Source organism: Podarcis vaucheri, assembly GCF_965113315.1.
Source record: "Podarcis vaucheri genome assembly, chromosome: 8".
Taxonomy (NCBI): Eukaryota; Metazoa; Chordata; class Lepidosauria; order Squamata; family Lacertidae; genus Podarcis; species Podarcis vaucheri.
Window position 1 is genome coordinate 8,154,292 of NC_138766.1, and position 22,868 is coordinate 8,177,159.

Consider the following 22,868-nt stretch of genomic DNA (forward strand, 5'->3'; position numbering starts at 1 on the left):
TTTTGTTTTATTGCCTTTCTATGCCTTTTTTAATAATAAGATTCAACTCTATGTAAAAAAAAAAATATTTATGGGCATCACAGCCGTTAGATTTTGTGTATATAGATAGATTATAAAGTTCATTTAAGTTTCTTACCCTTGATTTATTTATCTTATGTTGTTGCCTTATTAATCAGGGGTCATTTTTCCTTCTTTTGGTTCTAGGGAGAAGTGGCCTATACTCTACATTATTTGCTTTGGAGCTCTACATAAAACACACAGCAGAGTCCTTGATGTACATAGCAGGCAGCTCCATCCATTATTATTTTTTAATGCACATTAAAACGTAAGCTCTCGTGTTTCATCTAGACATTCTCACGCTTACATGCTGGAGAAGCACCCTTGCCCTACCCCTTGCAGTGCTGGGAGGCATCTTCATCGCCAAACTCAGAGGAGAGAGAGGCCTCTCAAGATGACTGCATGCAAAGCAGACAGCAAAAAAAATAACTTAATATAAGTGCCTGGAGCTGCTTGGCTTTGAATGTCAGCTTGTAGTTACTTCCCATGGATGCACTGCGTGTCCACACACACACAAAACCTAGCTAGAGGGAAATTCTTGCATGTCCCGCAGAAGCATTCATTATATTAATATGAAATTAGCTGGTGTGTTTGTACATGGCAACCAGATACACATTTAGAGCCCCAAGGGGAGAGCAGCTCAGCGCCCAAATCAGCTTCCAGGACCTTGGAGACAGCAGCATGCAACCCCAAGGCTCCACCTGGGTTGGTGGGGGGTCTCCGCTCGTGTCAGGAAAAGGGGTGCCTGCTCTTGCTGGTGACAGAAATGACCTGGGGAGGGAAGTCTACGGTCCTAGGAATCCCCCCTCCTCATTTTCAGACGTTACATTCTTTGCAAACATTCATGCCTAAGGAAGGGCTGGAACAATGCAGCTGCTCAAACCGGTCGGACAGGTAGAGAGGCTTGTTGACACCGTTATGTTTGCAGCACGCATGCTCCCTCCAAGTTTCCTGGTGGTGCCTTTGCTCGGAGACACCTTTGGAAAGGGGGTGGGGGTGAAGGGGGGCACCTCCGGCTCCGGCGTGGGGTCTCTTGCTCTCCCGGAGGAGGGGGATCGGGCCGGGGGGCGCCAGCAGAAGCCGCGACCCATTGCCAGCGCGCCTCACCTGGAACCCCAGGGAAGGGCGGAGTTCCCAGAAAACGGAACGGCCAGGAGGAAAGGTGAAATCGCGGATCTCATCATGCCCAGAGTATTTCTGGTGAAGAGGAGGAACCCGCTGCCGGCCAGTCGCAGCTGGGACGAGCTGCCCGACGAAGAGAGGGCCGACACTTATGTCCCAGGTAAGGCGGAGGAAGCAGCACACCTGGCCTCCCCCCCCCCACCGCACCTCGGCCTCAGCCTGGCCGCTGGCGAAGGAGGGGAGCCGGGATCCTCCCGCCGCCCCCAAACCGGTTAGGCTCTTCTCCAGGAGGCAGCAGTTGCCCCAAACAGCTTGGAAGCCGGACTGAGACCGGCTCTGAATCCTGGCTGCAGGGGACCCAAGAAACGGGCAGTGAAGAGAAGGGAACTCTGCGTATGCTTCGGTGCACCTTTGCTATCACTTCGTAGACGATACAGCCGAGTCCGGCATTGAAAAGTTTCTGCGGCTAAGCCCTGGCGGATCTGAAATCGGTTTCCGCAGGAGAAGTTATAACGTTTTCGGCTGCAGCTCGAACCTCCTTTCCCCGGGAGCGAGCCGTACTGAAGTCGATAGGAGTTACTTCTGAGTAGACACGCTTAGGAGCAGGCGGGACGGGACGGGAGTTCCGGGCCGGCCAGTCTCCGCAGGGCTGCTCATCAATGCTGCCCCGCCGCCGATTTCCACGAGGCTTCCTTCTGGCCAAGTTAACGCGAATCGGATTGCAGCGCCATCCTACCCGTGTATACTCAGAAGTGAACTCACTCCGAGCAAACCTTGTTTGGCTCCCGCTTTGAGCCGCCCTTTCGGCGGATTGCGGTCTCAGGGGTCCTGAGGTCAGGGGCGGGGCTTGGGCGGCGGCTCTCGGCCGGGAAGAGGCCGCGTGTCACCGTTTCACACGACCAGGGAGAGACCGAGCGGCCCTCTCTGGCTTTTAACAAGAGCCGCGCGGGAGGGCTGCTAGTCTCGCGCGCGCGACTCGAGGGCTGCCTGCCCCAAAAGGGCAAACGGAACACGTGTCACGACGACGCGGGAGCTGCGGCGGCGGCGCCTCGCCCGGGGCGCACTTGCGCTTGGCGGAGCCTCGTCCGGAGCGGGCGGCGGGGGGCGCTCGAGGCGGAGGCGCGGTGACCTTTGCGCTGGGCGGTGGGCCGAGCGCTCCCGGTTGCAGCGGCGAGGCGGGCGAGGCGCCGGGCGGCCGCGGGACCCGCCCTGAGATCAAACAGGCCTCGGGAGGGAGCGCCTTTGTTTGCCGCGCCGCCCCCGGGGAGCTCCAGGTGGGACTGCCCGGTGGGGATCACGAGAAGAAGAAAGTGAATGGCCCCCAGTTAATCAGCCCTCATTCGGAAGATCATTATTATTTCACTTTCAACTCAAGTTACTCCACCCCCATTCCGGAGCATTGCCATTAACTGTAGATTAGGAGAATTCTCCATTTCACTTGCAAGCATGAAGGCATGCGCTGCTACAGGTGCACTAGGGTGTTTCTCTTCCTACCCAGGCCTACCAGCTCTATGGGGCCAAAGGCTCCTCGGCCCCCTCAATATTTGTTTTAAGCAGGTTGGGCCTCCTCAGTCTTCAGGCATCCCTGTGCACCTTGAGCGTCGCAGGTCCAGTGGCTGAAGACTCGGCCTCCTGTGTCATGTGTATGATTCACATGTACACAATGCGTGCTGATCTTGGGAGCAACTTGGCACCTCTGCTCTACCTGTGGTCGCTGCTGGGGATAAAGACCTATGTGTTTGAAGGCACAGTGATTACCTGCAAGGGATTCCCACATGGTGGGGTTGATGTTGCCAGCCTTGCCAATGGGCCTGGTGCCTGAAGCCAGCACATCCTTGGGTATCCTGCCACCTTCCATTCTACGTTCTTGACCAAGCCAGCATAGACATCACTGAGACAGAAGTGCAAACATGCTAGGAATGTAGTCTTGGAAGAGCACATCTTCATTTGAAACTTCCCTGCCATGCCCCGAATCTTCCCGATACAGCGCATGTGGAAGGCATTGAAGAGTCACTCCAGACGGTTGTTAGTTACCCTCAATTCACTTCCATAAAGCAGCCTGCTCAACACACGCACCTGGGAGACTTTCATCTTGGTGCTGGACATTAGCATCCCATTCTTCCATACCCTTACGGCCATTGCCATAATTGCCTTGCCAGTACGCTTGTCCAGCTTAGCATCAATGGAGAGGTTTCTGGTTATGGTGGAAACCAGGTAGACAAAATCATCTACCGCCTCAAGTGTGTGGTCACCAGTGTGGATGTGTTTAGTGCTGGTGACATCCTGACCCATGATGTTTCATCGGGCTGACAGTAAGGCCGACTGAACGCCCTGCAAGCTTGGGGCAAAATGGTAGGTCTTCCTCTGAATGTGCTGTCAAGGCTGCATCATCTGCAAACAACATCTCTTGGGTAAGGACCATCCACATTTGACATCAGCCGAGAAGGAGGTTTCTGCACTTGCTGTTGGGGAAATGAGGGGCAGATGGGGCTCATTAACCTAGGAAGGTAGCCCACCTAAGAGAAAGAAAACTATGATCTTAAACTCTTACTGCCTTGCGGCTATACTCATTCATGAGAAAGGCTTCAGAGTAAGTTCTGAGGAATAATTAGTATCCACTGCCTTGCAGGATATCTTTGAAAGAAGGCCAAGGAGTAAACCCTACACAAATCTGCAGTGGAGTCCCTAAGGCAGTTGGATGGTGCCTTATATGTCTCCTTCTGGCAATTCCTGCAGCCAAGCTGGTGCCAAATGTTTTGCTTTCCTTTGGACCACATCAGTGAGGGCGAGGGGGGGTCTTGTCATCTGGGCAGCCACATATATTGCCCAGGTTTGTGCCCTGGAGAGGCCACTTTAGTGTTGCGAATGCAGCAAAAACAACACGGGAGGCAGTTAGAAGATATAAGCTCAACCCGATTGGTGTAAGGTACAAGATCTATGGGTTGCCTTCATTGGTGGGAAAGATAATTGTGTTGCAGTGGTCAACTACTGCCCACCTTAAGCCAAGCAGTCCTCAGTCAATAAAGTGCCAATCTGGCACTGTCCTCCTTCTTCAGTGGATGTTTGGAATCCAAAGAACAAGAAGAAAGAAGCAAAAGAAAAGAAACAAACCCTCCTGCACTTAGTAAGCTGGAACATCAGGACCATGCGTCCTGGCTTATCCAGTGACCTGCTTATCCAGGTCGGTGGCTCATGGAAGGCAACCATCATTGACCATGAGCTGAAAACATTCAACGTCAACATTTTACAGGAGACCAGACTCGCTTGGAATGGCAGCCTCCGAGAGGAGGACACGTTTTTCTGCCAAGGAGGGCATCTGGAAGAACCACGTATTCCCTACATAAGCCTCACAGTGAGGAACTCCCTTCTGTTTGTGACAGAACCACCCAGCGAGGGATCAGAACACTTGCTTTCCCCCCATCTCTCAGCCACCTCCGGGTTGGTCAACACCTTGAGCATCCATGCTGCCACTGTGTGCATTGGCATACAGACCAAGGACCAGTTCTAGGAGAAAGTAGACCAGGCTATCAGGAAAGTCCCAGCCTCCAAACACCTATTCCTGCTGAGAGATTTCAGTGCCAGAGCTGGGGATGATCATCACACATGGAACAACTGCATAGGCCTCTTTGATATTATTGGCAGCATGAGCAAAAATGGGCAAAGTCTGCTTGAACTGTGCTCACATCACAGCCTTTGCATCAGGGGCCTTTGCTTTTCTCTACCAAGGCCAGGGAGGTGAGCAATGCCTCCTTACAACACGGGAGTGGTCTCTGCCTGTTTGAAGGAAGCAGTGGTAAAGCCACTCCGTAAGAAACCCTCACTGGACTCAGAACATTTAAGGAACTACAACTGCTATTCTCCCCTTCTTGGGCAAGGTTATTAATTGGGTGGTTGCAGACACTCTTGGAGGAAACTGATTTTCAATATCAATTTCAATCAGGGTTTAGGCCTGCTTTTGGCACAGAAACTGCTTTGGCCACCCTATATGATAGGGTATCATATGCGGGTAGCATATGATAGGGTATCATATGCGGGTAGCACTGGGATGCAAAGATCCGCCTGGCGCCCCCCCAGTTGCCCAGTCCCAGGTGCGCAGGAGGGGAGAGCCGGCTGCCTCAGCGTCTCGCTGGCTTAGTCACCCCTGAACTCGTGGCGCAGAGCTGCCTGCAGCAGAAGAACCCACTGTGGCGCTCTGACCGATGGGCAGGCTCTTCCCTGGACTCCACTTTCGGGCCCTGGACTCGGCCTGGCACCCCTGAGAGTCTTGCACCTGGGTGCCCCGTACCCCTAGCGCCTGTGGGTAAGACGGCCCTGGTGATGACCTGTCAGGAGAGAGACAGGGGAAATCATAGAATTGTTGAGTTAGAAAGGACTCTTCTTGATGTAGTCGGAATCTCCTTTTTTGTAACCTGATTCCATAGGATTCTACAGAAGCTTATGACAACCTTATGGTGTTGTGACTGGAAGAAATTCAAAGACTACTTACAGAAACATTGTAAAATTAATGAATGTTAGAAGGATGTTGGATAGAAACTAAGCGGTTTCCAGCTGTAATGCTTTAAGAGATATATAAAAAAAAGGTTTCACAAATGGGTAAAAGTTTAATGGTAAGGATTTGCTGAACTAACAAATCGAACTGGAATACAAAGAAGGGAGGTATGAGGAGGTCCGAGGAAATAAGTGTATGGAAGTTATGTTATTGAAAATTAATGTGTGTTTTTAACTGTTTTTTATTTTGTATGTTTATTTTTCTTTTCTTTTTTGTTATATCTTAAAAACTTTCAAAAAATATCTTAAAAAAAAAAGACAACCTTATGGTGTTGTTATCCAGCCTCCTGGCGGTGTTTTTAAATAAAGGAGCCCAGACAAGCTGCTCAGGTGTAGGAGGTATTTTGCAGACAACTGTGTTAAATATGCAGATATCAGAGGGTGAGGCTGGTGTGGGAAAACAGTGTCAGGAGGAGGACAGTAGTTCCTGCTTCAGACTCTGGGAATCCAACAAGCAGGCAACCCATTTACTGAAACTGGCTTTTTAAAGTCAGGTGTGATGCATAATGATTAGCTGATTGTTTCTGTATCCCAAGTCTGTGAAACAGATCAGGCCCTATCAAATAAGTGAGTAATTCCAGGAGTACGATGCAAAAATCATTATGCATATGAATGCTCCCTGTTTCTGTCATTTAACCGTGTGCTCAATCTCCAGGAGAGGTGAAGCATGCCCTTCTCAACTATCGCAGTGAAGATAGCTGCAGCTTAGAGAGCAGCAGCAGCAGCAGCAGCAGCAGGGACACAGAGGCTGCCAACACCTCGGCTCCTGAATCCACACCAGAGGAGGCACTTCTGGACTCGGCAGTGAACCGCCCCACAGTCAGATCCAAAATCAAGGTACAGACTGGCACTGTGAATGAAGGTCATAGGTGGACAGGAGGCAGGCAGGTGTGGAGGACTCCCTGGTCCTGAATGGGGGAACTGTGCCCCTGAAAGAGCAGGTGCGCAGCCTGGGAGTCATTTTGGACTCACAGCTGTCCATGAAGGCACAGGTCAACTTTGTGTCCAGGGCAGCGGTTTACCAGCTCCATCTGGTACGCAGGCTGAGACCCTATCTGCCCGCAGACTGTCTCGCCAGAGTGGTGCATGCTCTGGTTATCTCCCGCTTGGACTACTGCAATGCGCTCTACGTGGGGCTACCTTTGAAGGTGACCCAGAAACTACAACTAATCCAGAATGCGGCAGCTAGACTGGTAACTGGGAGCGGCTGCTGAGACTACATAACACCGGTCTTGAAAGACCTACATTGGCTCCCAGTACGTTTCTGAGCACAATTCAAAGTGTTGATACTGACCTTTAAAGCCCTAAATGGCCTCGGCCCAGTATACCTAAAGGAGTGTCTCCACCCCCATCGTTCTACCCGGACACTGAGGTCCAGCGCCAAGGGCCTTCTGGTGGTTCCCTCACTGCAAGAAGCCAAGTTACAGGGAACCAGGCAGAGGGCCTTCTCAGTAGTGGCACCCGCCCTGTGGAATGCCCTCTCACCAGATGTCCAAGAGAACAACTACTAGAATTTTAGAAGACATCTGAAGGCAGCCCTGTTTAGAGAAGCTTTTAATTTTTGATGGATTACTGTATTTTAATATTTTGTTGGAAGCCGCCCAGAGTGGCTGGGGAAACCCAGCCAGATGGGCAGGGTATAAATAATAAATTAATTTAAATTATATATGTTCCTTCTGTATGACATGAGGATCACTTGTGCAGTTAATCTGACAAAATATTAGATGATTTTAACATTTCTAGACACCTATAAAGAAGCAAGATTTAGACAAGCAGCACGTGTTGAGGGACACACAGTAGGCTGGTCTAGCTAATTCGCCTGTCAGCTAAAAAAGCCAATGCAATTCTGGGCTGCATCAATAGGAGTATAGCATCTAGATCAAGGGAAGTAATAGTGCCACTGTATTCTGCTCTGGTCAGACCTCACCTGGAGTACTGTGTCCAGTTCTGGGCACCACAATTCAAGAAGGACACTGACAAACTGGAACGTGTCCAGAAGAGGGCAACCAAAATGGTCAAAGGCCTGGAAACGATGCCTTATGAGGAACGGCTAAGGGAGCTGGGCATGTTTAGCCTGGAGAAGAGGAGGTTAAGGGGTGATATGATAGCCATGTTCAAATATATAAAAGGATGTCACATAGAGGAGGGAGAAAGGTTGTTTTCTACTGCTCCAGAGAAGCGGACACGGAGCAATGGATCCAAACTACAAGAAAGAAGATTCCACCTAAACATTAGGAAGAACTTCCTGGCAGTAAGAGCTGTTCGACAGTGGAATTTGCTGCCAAGGAGTGTGGTGGAGTCTCCTACTTTGGAGGTCTTTAAGCAGAGGCTTGACAACCATATGTCAGGAGTGCTCTGATGGTGTTTCCTGCTTGGCAGGGGGTTGGACTCGATGGCCCTTGTGGTCTCTTCCAACTCTATGATTCTATGATTCTATGATTCTATGATTCTATTGCTCCTGCAAGCTTTGAATTTTGCAAATAAATAACTAACTGTAATTGAAAATATCTACTTGTCACTGGAAAGTCACTTTCTTATACAATGACTATTGTTTGACTAGAAGCTGATTCCAGTTTTGGAGCTCTAGTCATTGCCTACCATTAATGCGTAGAGCAGCTACTCACCCTGTCCTTCCATCAGGTTTCATAAAATTGGAATGTGATTTGTAGAGCATTGACATTTGCCAAAACTCAGATCAATGTGGTTGAGGGCCTCTGACCAAGTCAAGGCTACTGTTGGGCAAAACCTCATCTTGGAGCCTTTGGTACCGTTCCCCATGGTGTCCTTTCAGATTGTCTTCCTGGGATTAAGAATTGGGAGCACTGTATGGCTGCTGGGATATTGCTTTTTTCATGCCCCTGGCAGTAAGGATCTTGCCTCCATACCCCTACCTCCATGTTATCATCCACACCAAACTTGTGAGAAATCACCAAAATTGTGAGAAATAAGAAATCATGTGAGTTAACATTCCAGTAGAGGAGCAGAAGGGGATCACAAAAGTTGTCGGATAAGAAATTATATTTCAATTTTATATTTTAAAATATCTATATGTCATTATCCCAAGGAAAGGAGGCAGTTGGCAGGCACATAGTATGTCAGTCGCAGATTGGCAGATCTAAAGTTTTGCAGGCTTGCTCCAGGACATACTTTAGTTCAGGCTAGGTAAGATCTGAGGGGCCTTACCAGCTCCTCAGTCAGGACCTGCGACTCTTAAGATCCTGTTTTATTTTCCTCTCCTAGTTCACGACTGGCACTTGTGGCGAGGCCTTGTTGTACAACTGTGAGCTATGTGGCAAAGGATTTCGCCTGCAGCGCATGCTGAACCGCCACACCAAGTGTCACAGTCAAGTGAAGAGGCACTTATGCACCTTCTGTGGGAAAGGATTCAATGATACTTTTGATCTGAAAAGACACGTAAGGACACACACAGGTAAGAAATGAGGCGCACTTTCCATTCCTTTGGAATGTCCATTGGAAAGTTTGCACTATTGACTGGTTTGTGTATTCATTTAAAGCATTTTTCTTCTACTCTTCTGGGAAAAAAGAAAAGTTCCCAGAGCAGCTTAGAAATCTCAGTGATAAAACAGATAAGCCCATTTGCTTTTTTGCATATGAACACACCAAGTGTTAAAAACAGGAATGGGGGACTTCAGGGCCAGGGTGCAAATGTGGACCCCCAGACCTCAGGGTCCAACTGGGGAAATCTGCCCAGGCCACGCGCTCTTACTGGCCCTTCTCTGCACCCTTCTCTTAGTGATTTTACTGCACTGGACTGTGGCAATACCGCTGGCCATGGCCTCTTCCCCCACCCCTGCTCATCTAAAGTTGCAAACAGGCAACTCAGAGCTTGTACACGTTTAAGCTGTGCAATCGCAGCTTTATGCGCCTGGTGGCCAGGTGGCTGAGAATGCACCAATTAGACACACACAAGGCAGAGTGCTAAAAAGCACTTCTGGGTTCTGGGAAGGTTTAACATGCGTTCTAAGAGCCTCCAGAGCCCGGTAAGCAAGGTAGAGAGCAAGAAAAAGATATACCAAGAACTCTGGCCACAACTTTCAATTTAAGGAATAATTCCTACTCAAGAGTTGAGATGAAAAACGTGTATATTCTGCTAAGAATCATAGTTTGAAGCTAGTTTAAGTACAGGGCCCTGTCCTGGTCTCTACTATTGAGTCGTACATCTGATCCACACTCCGGATACTCCGTTTTGGCCTTATTTGATCCTTTATTCGTTATTCTTTATCCTGTTTTTTTACATATATGGACTCTTTGGCTGCCATTGAGACTTGTATAAAACAATTGTTGTGCACTGGTATTTCATGTACCTTTGTACCATATCACTGCATATTTGAAACTACATTATTTCTGTACTTAAACGTTGTATCATTATTTTTGTACTTAAACTAGCTTCAAACTGTGATTCTTAGCAGAATATACACGTTTTTCATCTCAACTCTTGAGTAGGAATTATTCCTTAAATTGAAAGTTGTGGCCAGAGTTCTTGGTATATCTTTTTCAGTGCATTCCCAGGTAGAGAGCAAGGCCTGCTGCCTTCAGGCAAGTAGGGGTAGTTGCACTGGGGCGCTATCCGGGGTCGTTCTGACTAGACACGATTTTGGCTTTACAAGCAATCCCCCAGAACGTAACCCTAGCATAAGTTGCAAGCCTACAGTATTCCTTTGAAAAGGAGAAGCAAATACTAACACTGCTGTGTGTATGCTCTGTTTTGTGCTTGTTTCAAATTAAAAGGCAGCGTTCAGCTAATGCAAATACTGCACAGTTAATCTTGAGCTCTCCAGCACACTTCCCCCCCCCCAATGTTCATATTTTTCCAATTTTATATAATTAATCATGCATTTTTAAACTAATTTCTAGATTTCCCCTCTAGTTTTGACAGCTTTGGGGAGGGAAAAGAAGCTATGCAAGACACTTAAGCCTGGTGCAACTATTATAAATATTACCCAGTTTCTCCCTTATAAGTATTTTCAAACATATATTTTCAGCTATAAAGGACAGAAGCAAATTTCTGAGTTCTGCAGAAATATTAATTTTGTGACCTGTACCACATTCAGCCCTTTCCCCCAAAGAATTAAAACATACACATAGCAATGAGAAACATCATCAGCTACAGTTTGCAGTGATCAAATCTGTAAATGTATGCAGTGGAGTAAAATGCTGGGGATTATTTTTAGAATGTTCCTTAAAGTTCCTAAAAATTACATTGCAGGAATCCGCCCATACAAATGTGAGATCTGCAACAAAGCCTTTACCCAGCGTTGTTCCCTGGAATCACACCTTAAAAAGATCCATGGAGTGCAGCAACAATATGCTTACAAACAACGAAGAGATAAACTGTATGTCTGTGAAGATTGTGGTTACACAGGCCCATCCCAAGAGGACTTGTACATGCACATCAGTAATATTCATCCTGGAAGTGCTCTTCTGAAGAAAACATCCAAAAAACTTGCAGCTGTTTTGCAAAACAAACCAATCTCTCCAATGGAGACGAGCCCAGAAGAGACTGGGGAGCAACAGTAATACTGCACTGCATTGTAGCGGCCAAATGAGTTGGAAGTTTACAATTGTCTGAAGTCGGGTTGCCAAGTGTCATGGTCTGACAAAACGTTTCGGGGTTTTAGTGGCCCCGTTGAAATCCCTAGAGGAAGGGAAGAGTGAAATCTCTTGGGCAGGCAAGCTAGCATCTGTTTGGCTTAAGTGTTTTTAACTATTCTCGCTGTTAGTACACACAGGCCCATTAGATCAGAATCTTCCCTTGAACTGTCAGGTGCTGCCTTCAGCCTACATCTGATGTCACTAAACTCTGCTCATAACCTTGCAGGATTTACCTACTGAGCTGCAAAGCACCATCCTTTAGCTCCCTATTCTCTGAACTCTGGGAGACATGGCAACCCTGACCAGAACTGAATTCAAAAGGAAGACGGCACTCAACCTGGTCTGATCAAACTGTCTAGTTACTTAATTTCTGAACGTGAATAAAATCTCCCCAGTATGGGGCAAACACAGTACAATACATAGCACAATCTGAATTGTGCCTCGTTCTCTCTCAGCCTTTGTACAGACATCTAATACGTGCCTTTGATAAAGAAACAGTTACCTATGGCTATAACGTATTTGACCAAAATAAATGTATTTAATTTGAATACAGGTAACTGGCCTAGAATTCAAATAAAATATTTTTGTCAATAACACACTAACCATCATTTGTATTCCCCCTCCCCCCAAAAAACCAAAGTCTGCTATGAAATATTCCAATAAAGTTATTTATGACTCTATTTGAAAGCCTGTTTTGTGTCCAAGCCTGTGGTGGCACTCCCTCTGTGGTGCCCGCCCAGATCCCATTGTGCTTAGTGGGAAGAGAACTGAGCTATGCTAGCTCAAGGGCTGGTGTCAGAGGTGCTTCTGGGGGCATGTCGGGGAACAAAAGGGCTTAGGTGCCTGTGGATCCTCAGTCATGGCAGTGTACGTCCAATGCCCAGCTCTCACACCAGCAGGGCATCTATGGCTGTGGAGCTTTCCGCAGGCTTACTGGGGTGGGATGGAGTGGAGTAAATCCCCTCCCTGCATCAGACTTCTCTCTCTGCTGGTAGAGCAGGACCTCAACTGTATCTTCAGATGGCTCTTGGCTAGCTTTGGAATGGCACCCAAATTAGCAATAGATTTAAGTGTGGATTTCCACACAGCTATATAACCATATAACACAGGTCTAGAAAGACCTACACTGGCTCCCAGTACATTTCCGAGCACAATTCAAAGTGTTGGTGCTGACCTTTAAAGCCCTCAACGGCCTCGGTCCTGAAGGAGTGTCTCCACCTCCATCGTTCTGCCCAGACACTGAGGTCCAGCGCCAAGGGCCTTCTGGCGGTTCTCTCACTACGAGAAGCCAAGTTACAGGGAACCAGGCAGAGGGCCTTCTCGGTAGTGGCACCCGCCCTGTGGAACACCCTCCCACCAGATGTCAAAGAAAAATAACTACCAAACTTTTAGAAGACATCTGAAGGCAGCCCTGTTTAGGGAAGTTTTAATGTTTAATAGGTTATTGTATTTTAGTGTTCTGTTGGAAGCCGCCCAGAGTGGATGGGGAAACCCAGCCAGATGGGCAGGGTAAAAATAACTAATAATAATAATAATAATAATTTAGCTATTGAATCAGAGCTATGTCCTGGGAACACAATGTAATCCATCTATGCAAACCATTTTTCATTCAGGCAATGTCTTCCTAGAATATATTGTTTGTAGTCAGGTCACCTCAAAATAGCACCTCAACAGCTTGGAGCAAGGCACTCAGCGTTTGTGCAATTTCAAATTTAATCTGCTGCTTGGAATATGATTCACGTTATAAACTTTTCACGCAATGGAAATTACAGTGGAATCCCTCTACAGCAGGAGCAGTCTTGACCCCAGGGACGACTGATTTTGGTGTCAAGAAGAATTCCACCCTCCCCCTTTTTTTACAGTAAACCCAGCATAAGATCTCTTCACCATGATGGGAGTTGTTAATCACCTGTCATGGATGCAAAAGAGTGGTGGGAGGTGCCAGCTGGGGAACCCCCAAGGGACTGGGGGTGGGATGACAATGACTGGTCAGAGAGAGAAGGCACAGCTGTGCTCCCTGCATCAGAGGCCCAGGCAGTCAATTGTACCTCAGCTAGGCAGAATTAACCAGAAGGAAAATTCTGTATGCAACCGCGGCTGCCAGAATGAGAAACTCTTAGCTTAATATCACCCACTATGTTTTCCTGGTAGCATTTAGTTCCTCCATTTGCTTCAAAGTAAAAAAAAGCAGTCTGCCTTAAAGGGGCTTAAATTTAAAAAGGGTCACACAATTCCAAAGTCTTTCTCTTTATATTCTTCCAGGCGAAGCAGCCACTTGTTCCAGTACTGACAGCATAGCTCAGAGTCTATGTAATGTGCGTGTGCCGGAGAACCGTCTTTGTAGGCGACCACAAGGAGGCCACAGTCAACCTGAGGAACAAAGCAAATTCAGCAGCAGTTATGCAAGTGACTTTTTTGTTCTAGACTTAGTCTTCGACTCTTTCTGAAGAATCAATTTGCTAAACGTGCACATAGAGCTAACACTACAGTGTGGATTGGGCAAGTGAGTGATAGTCCTTACTCAGGCAACTTACCTGGTTTCCTTCTGGAGGAGGGCAGGAAGAGGCCTCTCTTACCCCATGCCCATCACAGAAACTAAGCAAACAAACTACTTTGCCCCAGCTCACCCAAGGTATAGCAACAATATCTTTTCCCCCTCCCTACCCTTCACTGTCCTTATTTTTCTGGAATGTCATAGGATAAAACAGTTTCACCTCCAGAATGAGCATGTGGAAATAAGAGGCGGCAAGTGCAAAAATTTATTTGACTTGTCATGCTAATCAGCAGCTGCCCAGATTACCGACCTGAAAGTTGTAATTGGCATCATGGTTAATGGCTCCTATGTATGCTGCAACCTGGAGTGGATTGTCAAACGTATTCCGAAGAAATGGTTTCGCTTTCCCTGATGTCTTCCATTCAATTGCACATAATTTCCCTCTGTGTGCCCAAGCGTAAAAAGAAAACAGTTATGAATCGGTCAGCCAAAATGCTTGTGCTTGTTACAGACCCTCCTCACTGAGGGAGGGGGGTGAGGGCTTGTCCAACACCACACTGAGCAAGGGGCTCCCTGTTGGACAAGTCCACCCCTCTTTTCCAGCTCCAGTGAGATGCTGCTGCTTCCGGTTGTATAAATTCATCAGCGAAGTTTCTCATTGCTGACACAAGTGCTTCTAAAATCAGCACAACATAAGAGAGAGCCTCCATCCCAGGGCCCAGGTGAAGAGTGGGGACTTGTGCTGATGTCAGGCTGCAGAGCTTGTGGAAGCCACTCAGCTAACTGAGGCAGAGGCAGCTCCTTCTCCTCCTGTTTTGTTACTTCAACAGAGGTGGAAATTTAGATGTGCCAAAGCTCTCTGGAGCCTCTCTCCTGATGGTCCCTTCATCTGATGAAGAGACTAAGGAATGTAGGGTCCTTCAAGAGTGAAGAACTGTGGACAAGGTACCCCTGAGGAGTGCTTGTACACAATCTGAAGAGAAATCAGATTTAATGTATTTGTTATGTGTGTGTTTTAATCATATATATTTTTTTAAGGTGCTTGTACTGCAGCTTTGCTGCCATGGCAGCAAATACAAGGTAGCTTTACAGCAGTAAAATTTAAAAATGTAAAACCTATCAATCTACTACAGTGGTACCTCGAGTTACAAACGCCTCAGGTTACAACCTGCGCTAACCTGGAAGCGTTACCTCGAGTTGAGAACTTTGCCCCAGGATGAGAACGGAAATCATGTGCCGGCAGCGCAGTGGCAGCAAGGGGCCCCATTAGCGAAAGCAGGCCTCTAGTTAAGAACAGTTTCAGGTTAAGAACGGACCTCCAGAATAAATTAAGTTCGTAACTAGAGGTACCACTGTACTTGGCTATTATACTATTTCAAAAAAGCACAAATCATTTAATGCATGAAATAAACATATGCAAAAGTGGTACAAAAGCAAGGTGGCAATGACTATGAAGAATCCCCCTACACTTTTTCTCTGAGTGGCCTGTTTTGCTGGTCTAGTAAGTACAAAGCCACCCAATTTATTATTAGGGAAAAGGATGACCTAATTGAGTCACTTTGAGCAAGCTACCTTGGCTTCACTCTTGACTCAACTCCCAGAGTTTGGGAGAGAATGAATGGGATGCGGACTCCTGTGTCTCAGTTTGCAGCATAGGGCATGTATAAATCTAGATAGTTTTAAACATTCAGGGCACAAGACACCTGAAGTTAGACACTTTTGTCCCATTGGTTTCAATGGGAAAGCAAAGCATATGCCTAAGTCAACATGACTTTAAAGCATTTAACATGGTTTGGAGCGTTCACGTACAGTATTATGCAAAGTTGGCCACTCACCGATATTCTGCCACACAATCCACTAGGCCTTGGTAATGAAGGGTCTCATGCTGTACCGCACTTTCAAGGACTCTCACTCCAGTAACATGTTGCAGCACATGCTGCACACTTCTTATGTAGCCAGATACATTGGTGTCTTCTTCCTGCTCCACAGAGATTTCTTCAGCTAAAAGTAAAGTTTCCATGGCTGCATGGAATAATTTACCTTGTTGAAAGATATCTGCAAAACAAGAAAAAATAATTATACTGAGTACTTAATCAAACTTTGGCTTTGCAAGGTTAATGCTGCGGACCATTTCACACATAAATTGAACATTACTTTATTTCATAACCTGATTACTCAGAACTTGATGACTTGCAGATCACTGTATGAACTGCTTTGACTGAACAGTATCTTGTTCATAGTCATCTACTGTATATTTTGATGGCTTTTGAGTTTGTCCACTATGCAAAGTATGAAAATAATAAAAACAAAAACTGGGGAAGACAACTTGGGGTGTCAAGAGAAGGGCAGTATATGCACTTTCAAGGACTCTCACTTAACATCTTGTTAAATTATGACTCGTAGGGAAAGTGCTTCATAACCCAAGACCCATGGCACCTGACCCTCAATAATCTGTAAACAGCCTAAGCAACCACAGCATTCTAGTGCCAAGAATGACCTGATTCACAGTAATAATAATAATAATTTATTATTTATACCCCGCCCATCTGGCTGGGTTTCCCCAGCCACTCTGGGCGGCTTCCAACTGAATATTAAAAACAGTACAGCATCAGACATTAAAAACTTCCCTAAAGAGGGCTGCCTTCAGTTCTCTTTTAAAAGTAAAATAGTTGTTTATTGCTTTGACATCTGGTGGGAGGGCGTTCCACAGGGCAGGCGCCACTACCGAGAAGGCCCTCTGCCTGGTTCCCTGTAACCTTACTTCTCGCAATGAGGGAACCGCCAGTGTCCAGGCTGAACGATGGGGGTGGAGACGCTCCTTCACCAATGTGGTGAAGGACGCTCCTTCACTAATAATGGTTCCAACCTGCACCAATTTCTACTGAGCCAGTCAGCTGCTTAAAACTAATAAAGTCTATAATGGGTGCCTTTTACCTGGGTTGCACAGTATGTCCCTTACCTATGGTTTGCTAATGATGGCTTGTTCATGAAAATAAGCCATGGTTTGTTGCTGGCTTACTGACATTAACTATGACTTCGTGTTACAAGTGAAAACAGACACCTGTAGTCTGCTGTGTCACCCCACCCAAATCACTTGTCAAACAACAAAGGTGCTAGACAAGGGTGGCTTGAAAATAAAGCCACTCTCAGTTCCCAGCTCCTCTCACTGGTGCTTTTCCTGAAGCTGACATTGCTGGAAACTCTGCCTAGTAACTGGACTCCTTTTGCTACTGAACTCCACTCCACTTAAGCAGAGTCACAGCTGCAGCTTAAGCTGGCGTTGCAAACTTCTTTGAACAATCACTTTGCGACAGCTGCATGCTTGGCTGATTTTAGATGGTGAATGAACCAAATTTGTGAGCATGCTGTGACCCTTAAATTTCATCCCTTGTTTAGCTTGTATCTGATGCAGTATCTGCGGCTGAAAAGGTTTTAAAGCTGCATCTGTCCTATGTGACCTTAATGTAAAGTTCTTGCAACAACAACAGAAACCCTTCTGGGTGTGTTATATTTATGCTGTTAGGATGGGGATTCAAACAGATGGGCTTGCAGTTGGAAAAGGGGAGGGAAGGGGATGTGTGTGAAGTGCTGTCTTGAAACACATGCACTTTATCCAGGTAGGAAGAGCTCACAGCTTTGATAGCAAAGCACAGAAGGAAAATGCAGAGTGGGAGTTGAGCAAAATGAGGTTAAATTTCTGACACTGATTTGACTAACATATTAAACTTACTGGTATGTGGATTAGTAAAAGCAGTCAAGGCCTCCAGCAGCAGAGGGGTAGGGGAAAGGAAGTGGTGATTTGTTACTAAATTACATTGCTGATTCTTACTAAACTCAGAACATGGAATCATTGACTAATTCGCCCCTTTTTTTTCCCTTGGTGATTTCAATCAACCCACCCTAGGATGTTCCATATATATATATATATTCAATGCATTTAGTCATTGCTTACTTTTAGTGTATTCGGCAAAACCCTCTATCCCAAGTTCTAGAATCATCCGCTGTTTCCACTTCTCCAGATAAAAAGCTTGCTCCACAGGCATGGTCTGTTGTAGAACAGCTGTCACACTAGCCAAGTTTTTCCTTTGCAAACTGATTTGCAAAGGCGGTCCCGGAGCAGTTTCTTGAGGCAAAGAGCTCTTATTGGGATTCATTAGAGGACTCCAGTTCCTACAAACTTTTGGTTCATCCTCCTGGTCCGAGTTCTTATATTTCCTTTCTGGTCCATTTATCATGTTACCTTCTTCAAATACCAATTCAGGTCTTTGAGAACTGTCTTTGTAGGATGTGAGGTAGTTGATCAAATCTCTGTATTTTTCTTGGTCAATGTTTTCATACCGGATGGTTGTTTTCTTCTTCCCATAGAGAGAGCACGAAGCAGCAAGTGATCTAAACCTGAATCCTTCCTGGTTCAACATTCCTCTCAACAACATTGGGACTCTCCAACATTTTCTGTTAATGCAGAGAAATGACATCATACTGCAAGACAGTATTTACAGAAGGCTGCCTCCAGAAGATGTTTCATTGAGAAAAGCTTCTACTTTCCCATAATTTTCCTATTAAATATAAAAAGCTTTGGTTATTTGCTGTGTGCTGTCATCGGGTCTGCCACTACTACTGTCAGGGTGATACATCAAATATGCTTCAGACAGCAGATTTTGAGGTAACAGTGAAGTGCAGCAAAGTTTGACATATTCAAGAAATAATTGCATTGTACCACCAAGAGGGGCACAATTTAATCCTAAAATGTATTGGGCTCTCCAACTACTATCATGTCTTTTTAGCTGCACTGACAATTCTCTCTGAGGCACATTTCCTCAGAAGGAAGTGCCATCAGTATCAGAGATAACCCGTTTCCCCCAAAAACCTGGGTCTCCAGCTGTTTTCGGACTACAAGTCCCATCATCCCGGACCATGAGTCCTGCTAGCAAGGGATGATGGGAGTTGTAGTCACCACGGTCGCTTTCCCAGCTGAATAAAGCCGGAGCCTTGAAGAAGAGCAGTCGAAACAGGAAGCGGCTGAGGGAAGAAGATGCGTCTAAGCGGCTGGAGCGAAAGTCAACTCCTTAAGAGCCACCTGAATAAGAGGCGGGAGTCACCCGGCTCGACCTCCACGTCCCGCGGGAGCGACGCCGGCCTCAGACGAACATCCCGACGGCCTCCTTCAGCCGCTGGCCTCACGACGTCACTTCCGCCCGCCTTGTCCGCCGGAAGCGAAGACAGGCAGGCGGAAAAGGAGAAGCCGAGAGCTAGAACATGGTGAATGCTACGCGCGGGAGGATATTCCGGGTTTCAATACACTTCCCCTTCCCTCTCCCCACCCGCCCGACGGGAGGAATCCAAAAGCAAAGCACAGTTCCTGACCTTACTCCGAGGGCATATTTTTATTTGTGTGCTTCAAGCCATTTTGCATGGTGCGATTTAGTAAAAGCTTTCTGTGTTGAGAGTCTTTGCTATGCCGGGAGGGATCCGCACAAGCCTCTTGTCTTTGACCACAAAGGGACAGGGTTCCAGGTTTTAGGGGGGGGGGGCTCGGCAAAGCGCCCCCAAACAGCCTCTCCACTGGCATGCCTGGACAGCTCTTCCAGTGCCCCGCCACGCAACCGCTGCACGATGCGGGTGGCCCTCCCCACCCCGGCTTCCCCTGGAGATGCAAAGTGCCCCCCCCCCACGCAAGCCGTCAGGTCAGTCACCTGAGAATCAGAGCTCATCCCCCGCTCTCCGCTCACCTGCAGGGAGTCTGCCCCGGGTTTGCGAATTTTGAGGCCACACCCACCGCTGCCAGGGGACTCCTGCTAGGTTGTTGTTTAGTCGTTTAGTCGTGTCCGACTCTTCGTGACCCCCTGGACCAGAGCATGCCAGGCACTTCTGTCTTCCACTGCCTCCCGTAGTTTGGTCAGACTCATGTTTGTAGCTTCGAGAACACTGTCCAACCATCTCATCCTCTGTCGTCCCCTTCTCCTTGTGCCCTCCATCCTTCCCCACATCAGGGTCTTTTCCAGGGAGTCTTCTCTTCTCATGAGGTGGCCAAAGTATTGGAGCCTCAGCTTCACGATCTGTCCTTCCAGTGAGCACTCAGGGCTGATTTCCTTCAGAATGGAGAGGTTTGATCTTCTTGCAGTCCATGGGACTCTCAAGAGTCTCCTCCAACACCATAATTCAAAAGCATCAATTCTTTGGGGATCAGCCTTCTTTATGGTCCAGCTCTCACTTCCATACATCACTACTGGGAAAACCATAGCTTTAACTATACAGACCTTAACCAAGGGTTAACGCAACCCTTGGGCCATAGAGGGGTGTGTTGTGTTTCGTGTTGTCCAGGCTTACATCGCGACCTGCTGCCCCGTGGGTCCTGCCGCCGAAAGGCGGTCGCCTCAGCTCTCCTCCTGGGCGGCCGGCGCTGCCCACCTTTCCTCCCCATCCCCGGACACGGGACTCAAGGCGGCTTAGGGAGGAGAAGATGCGCGGGCAGCTGCAAACGGGACTCGTCTACCCTTTTCTTATCTCTAGGGCGGGGGCGGGGCCGCCTCCTCCTCCCGAGCGGCAGAAAAGGCGGCGCGCGAGGGGAGCCTCCGCGGCTGCGCAGTGAGGGCCGAAGAGGCAAGGCGCTGTCATGTCTGTGGCCGCGAAGGAGCCGCTGCCGCGGGAGGAGGAGAAGGGGAGCCGGGAGAAGGTGAGGCTCGCGCGGTGAGGGGGGAGAGGGGCGAGGGGAGCCCTTCTCTCCGGGCTTGGCCTGGGGGGGGGGAGGGAAGCCTCTCCACAGCCCCGTCCGAGAAGAAGCGTTTCCCGTCCCCTCCCCCCCGCCCCTTTTCCCCTCAGAGAAGCGCTGTTTGTGTGAGGCGCCCGCATATTTTGAGGGGGGGGGAAGGGAATGCGCGCGACTTTTACCCAACTGAACGCCCCCCCCCCTCTCTGAGGCCAAGGCGCGGAGCAGAAAAAGGCCTCCGGAGTCCGGGCTGACGGTTCCCAGGGAGCGAGTCGGTTCCGCTTCGCTTGTGGACGGGCGACGCGCAACAGCACCGCTTCCGGGGAGGGGAGGGGGCCGCTGACCTGCGCCTGCCTGCCCGTGTGGACGCGGCCAGCCCGCTTCCTGCGCGCGTACAATGCGGTGCCTGCTTCACACACACACACACACCCCGCCAGGCGCCTTTTTTCTCGGCCGTCCCGAAGCCGAAACGAGGGCTGCGGGGCCTCTGCCTCAAGCCTCTGCCTTGGGAAGCCCGGGGGGGGGGGTTCTTCTCGGGCTGCGCCTCCAGCGCGGGTGGGGAGGAGGTGGGTCGGGCTGCAGTCCGGACACGGGGAGATGCGCTCGTAGGAAGCTGCCTTCTACCATGCCAGGCCTGTGGTCTGCTAGCTCAGCACTGCTGGCAGGGGCTGGCTGAGGGATTCGGCCCAGACACTGAGATCCAGCGCCAAGGGCCGTCCGGCGGTTCCCTCATTGCGAGAAGTGAGGTTACAGGGAACCAGGCAGAGGGCCTTCTCGGTGGTGGCACCCGCCCTCCGATCAGATGTCAAGGCAATAAGCAGCTGTCTTATCTTTAAAAGACATCTGAAGGCAGCCCTGTTTAGGGAAGTTTTTAATATTTAATGCTGTATTGTTTTTAACACTCGATTGGGAGCTGCCCAGAGTGGCTGGGGAAACTCAGCCAGATGGGCGGGGTATAAATAATAAATTACAGTGGTGCCTCTGGATACGAACGGGATCCGTTCCGGAGCCCCGTTCGCATCCTGAAGTAAACATAAGACGCGACTGCGTGTCTGTGCATGCGGGGATCACATTTTGCCGCTTCCGCGCATGCGCGCGACGTTATTTTGAGCATCTGCGCATGCGCGAGCAGCGAAAGCCAGAAGTAACACGCTCCGTTACTTCCGGGTTGCTGCGGAGCACAACCCAAAAATATTCATCACGAAGCTACTTCAACCCGAGGTATGACTGTACTATTATTATTATTATTATTATTTGGCCGAGGTTCCCTCCGAGCCCCACCAGGAGACCCTAAGGACTGAACTTCATGTATGCAAAGGAGATGGGCGCCTGTTGCTGGAGGTGTCCGGTTTGGCCACAGTGACACGCCGCCCTAGTGATGTCCTCTCTGTGTGGGGCTGGGCTTGAAAAGTGCTCAGGGACTGCAGCTGCCTCAAAGAGCTGCAGCCAGATTGTTATAGGGGAGCAGACGACTTGCTAGAAGAAGCTCCCAACTGGCTACCAGTCTGTTTCCGGGCACAACTGAAAGTGCTGGTTATGACCTGGAAGACCGTATTCCCTCATATATACCTGCCCAGGTTTGGAGATATTTGGGGGAGGCCCTTCTCTCTGTCCTTCCACCCTCACAGGCAGGCTTGGTGGGGATGTTCTCAGTGGCTGCTCCCAAACTTTGGGGCTCCCTCCCTAGGGAATCTAGATTAGCTCCATCCTTCTTTCCTTCCACCAGCAGGTGAATACTTTTCTGTTACAGCAGGCTTTGGGGAACTGACTGTTTTTAATGAAAGTGCTGGTGCCTTGCTGTTTTTTTTTGTAATTATTGGTATGATTTTAATATATTTTATATCTGTATATAGTTTTAATTCTATCAGTAGTTTTTCAGTGATTTTTTTTCTTTGTGCTTTTCGAGGTTCTTGTTTTTATCTGTAAGTCAGATTGAGTCATGTCAGAGAAAGAGGGGAATAAATAAACAATTCCAGTGAACTGCAGCCCATCTCCAGTCAGTTTACTTTTAAAATTTGTTGTGCTTAAATACAAAGAACTACTACCATCCTGTTCAGTTCAGACCTAGATGAGTGGGACTTCTTGTGCAATTCTCTGCAACTTTACTTGGAAGCAACTTCCACTGTTTTCAGTAAGGCTTATTCTTAGGAAAGTGTGCATAGAATTGCAGTGTAAAATTTATTTTTTAGAACGTATATACCATTGATTGATAAAAAACACACACACACAACCCCCCGCTCAAAGCTGTTGAATGCTAAGATTATGCTGTGCCCACATTTTTAATATGCCTTCATCTTAACATCAAGTCGACCTCAATTTGTGACCCAC

General features: G+C 48.1%; 3 protein-coding genes across 4 annotated transcripts in view; 2 read left to right on the forward strand and 1 right to left on the reverse strand.

The window, feature by feature from the left end:
* Positions 1-909: 909 nt before the first annotated feature.
* OVOL2 (ovo like zinc finger 2) lies at positions 910-12,020 on the forward strand. 2 transcript variants are annotated; one of them, XM_082233626.1, is made up of 4 exons: positions 910-1,339; positions 6,383-6,564; positions 8,968-9,157; positions 10,955-12,020. In XM_082233626.1, the coding sequence occupies exons 1-4, from the start codon at positions 925-927 to the stop codon at positions 11,263-11,265; spliced, it is 1,098 nt and encodes a 365-aa protein (XP_082089752.1). In that variant the 5' UTR covers positions 910-924; the 3' UTR covers positions 11,266-12,020. The 2 variants fall into 2 exon arrangements, with proteins under 2 accessions (XP_082089752.1, XP_082089753.1); XM_082233627.1 differs by lacking the exon at positions 910-1,339 and adding an exon at positions 4,354-4,914.
* Positions 12,021-13,029: 1,009 nt separating this feature from the next.
* Positions 13,030-19,042, reverse strand: MGME1 (mitochondrial genome maintenance exonuclease 1). Its single transcript, XM_082234622.1, has 5 exons — positions 18,912-19,042; positions 17,787-18,390; positions 15,670-15,889; positions 14,145-14,277; positions 13,030-13,710 (listed from the first exon to the last, which is right to left on the reverse strand). The coding sequence occupies exons 2-5, from the start codon at positions 18,310-18,312 to the stop codon at positions 13,564-13,566; spliced, it is 1,026 nt and encodes a 341-aa protein (XP_082090748.1). The 5' UTR covers positions 18,313-18,390; positions 18,912-19,042; the 3' UTR covers positions 13,030-13,563.
* A 1,319-nt stretch (positions 19,043-20,361) lies between these two features.
* SNX5 (sorting nexin 5) overlaps positions 20,362-22,868 on the forward strand; it is a 29,449-nt gene continuing 26,942 nt past the window's right edge. The window contains exon 1 of the mRNA XM_082234552.1: positions 20,362-20,507. Coding sequence (XP_082090678.1) covers positions 20,448-20,507 — 60 coding nt within the window. The 5' untranslated portion in view covers positions 20,362-20,447. The remainder of the gene's footprint in view (positions 20,508-22,868) is intronic.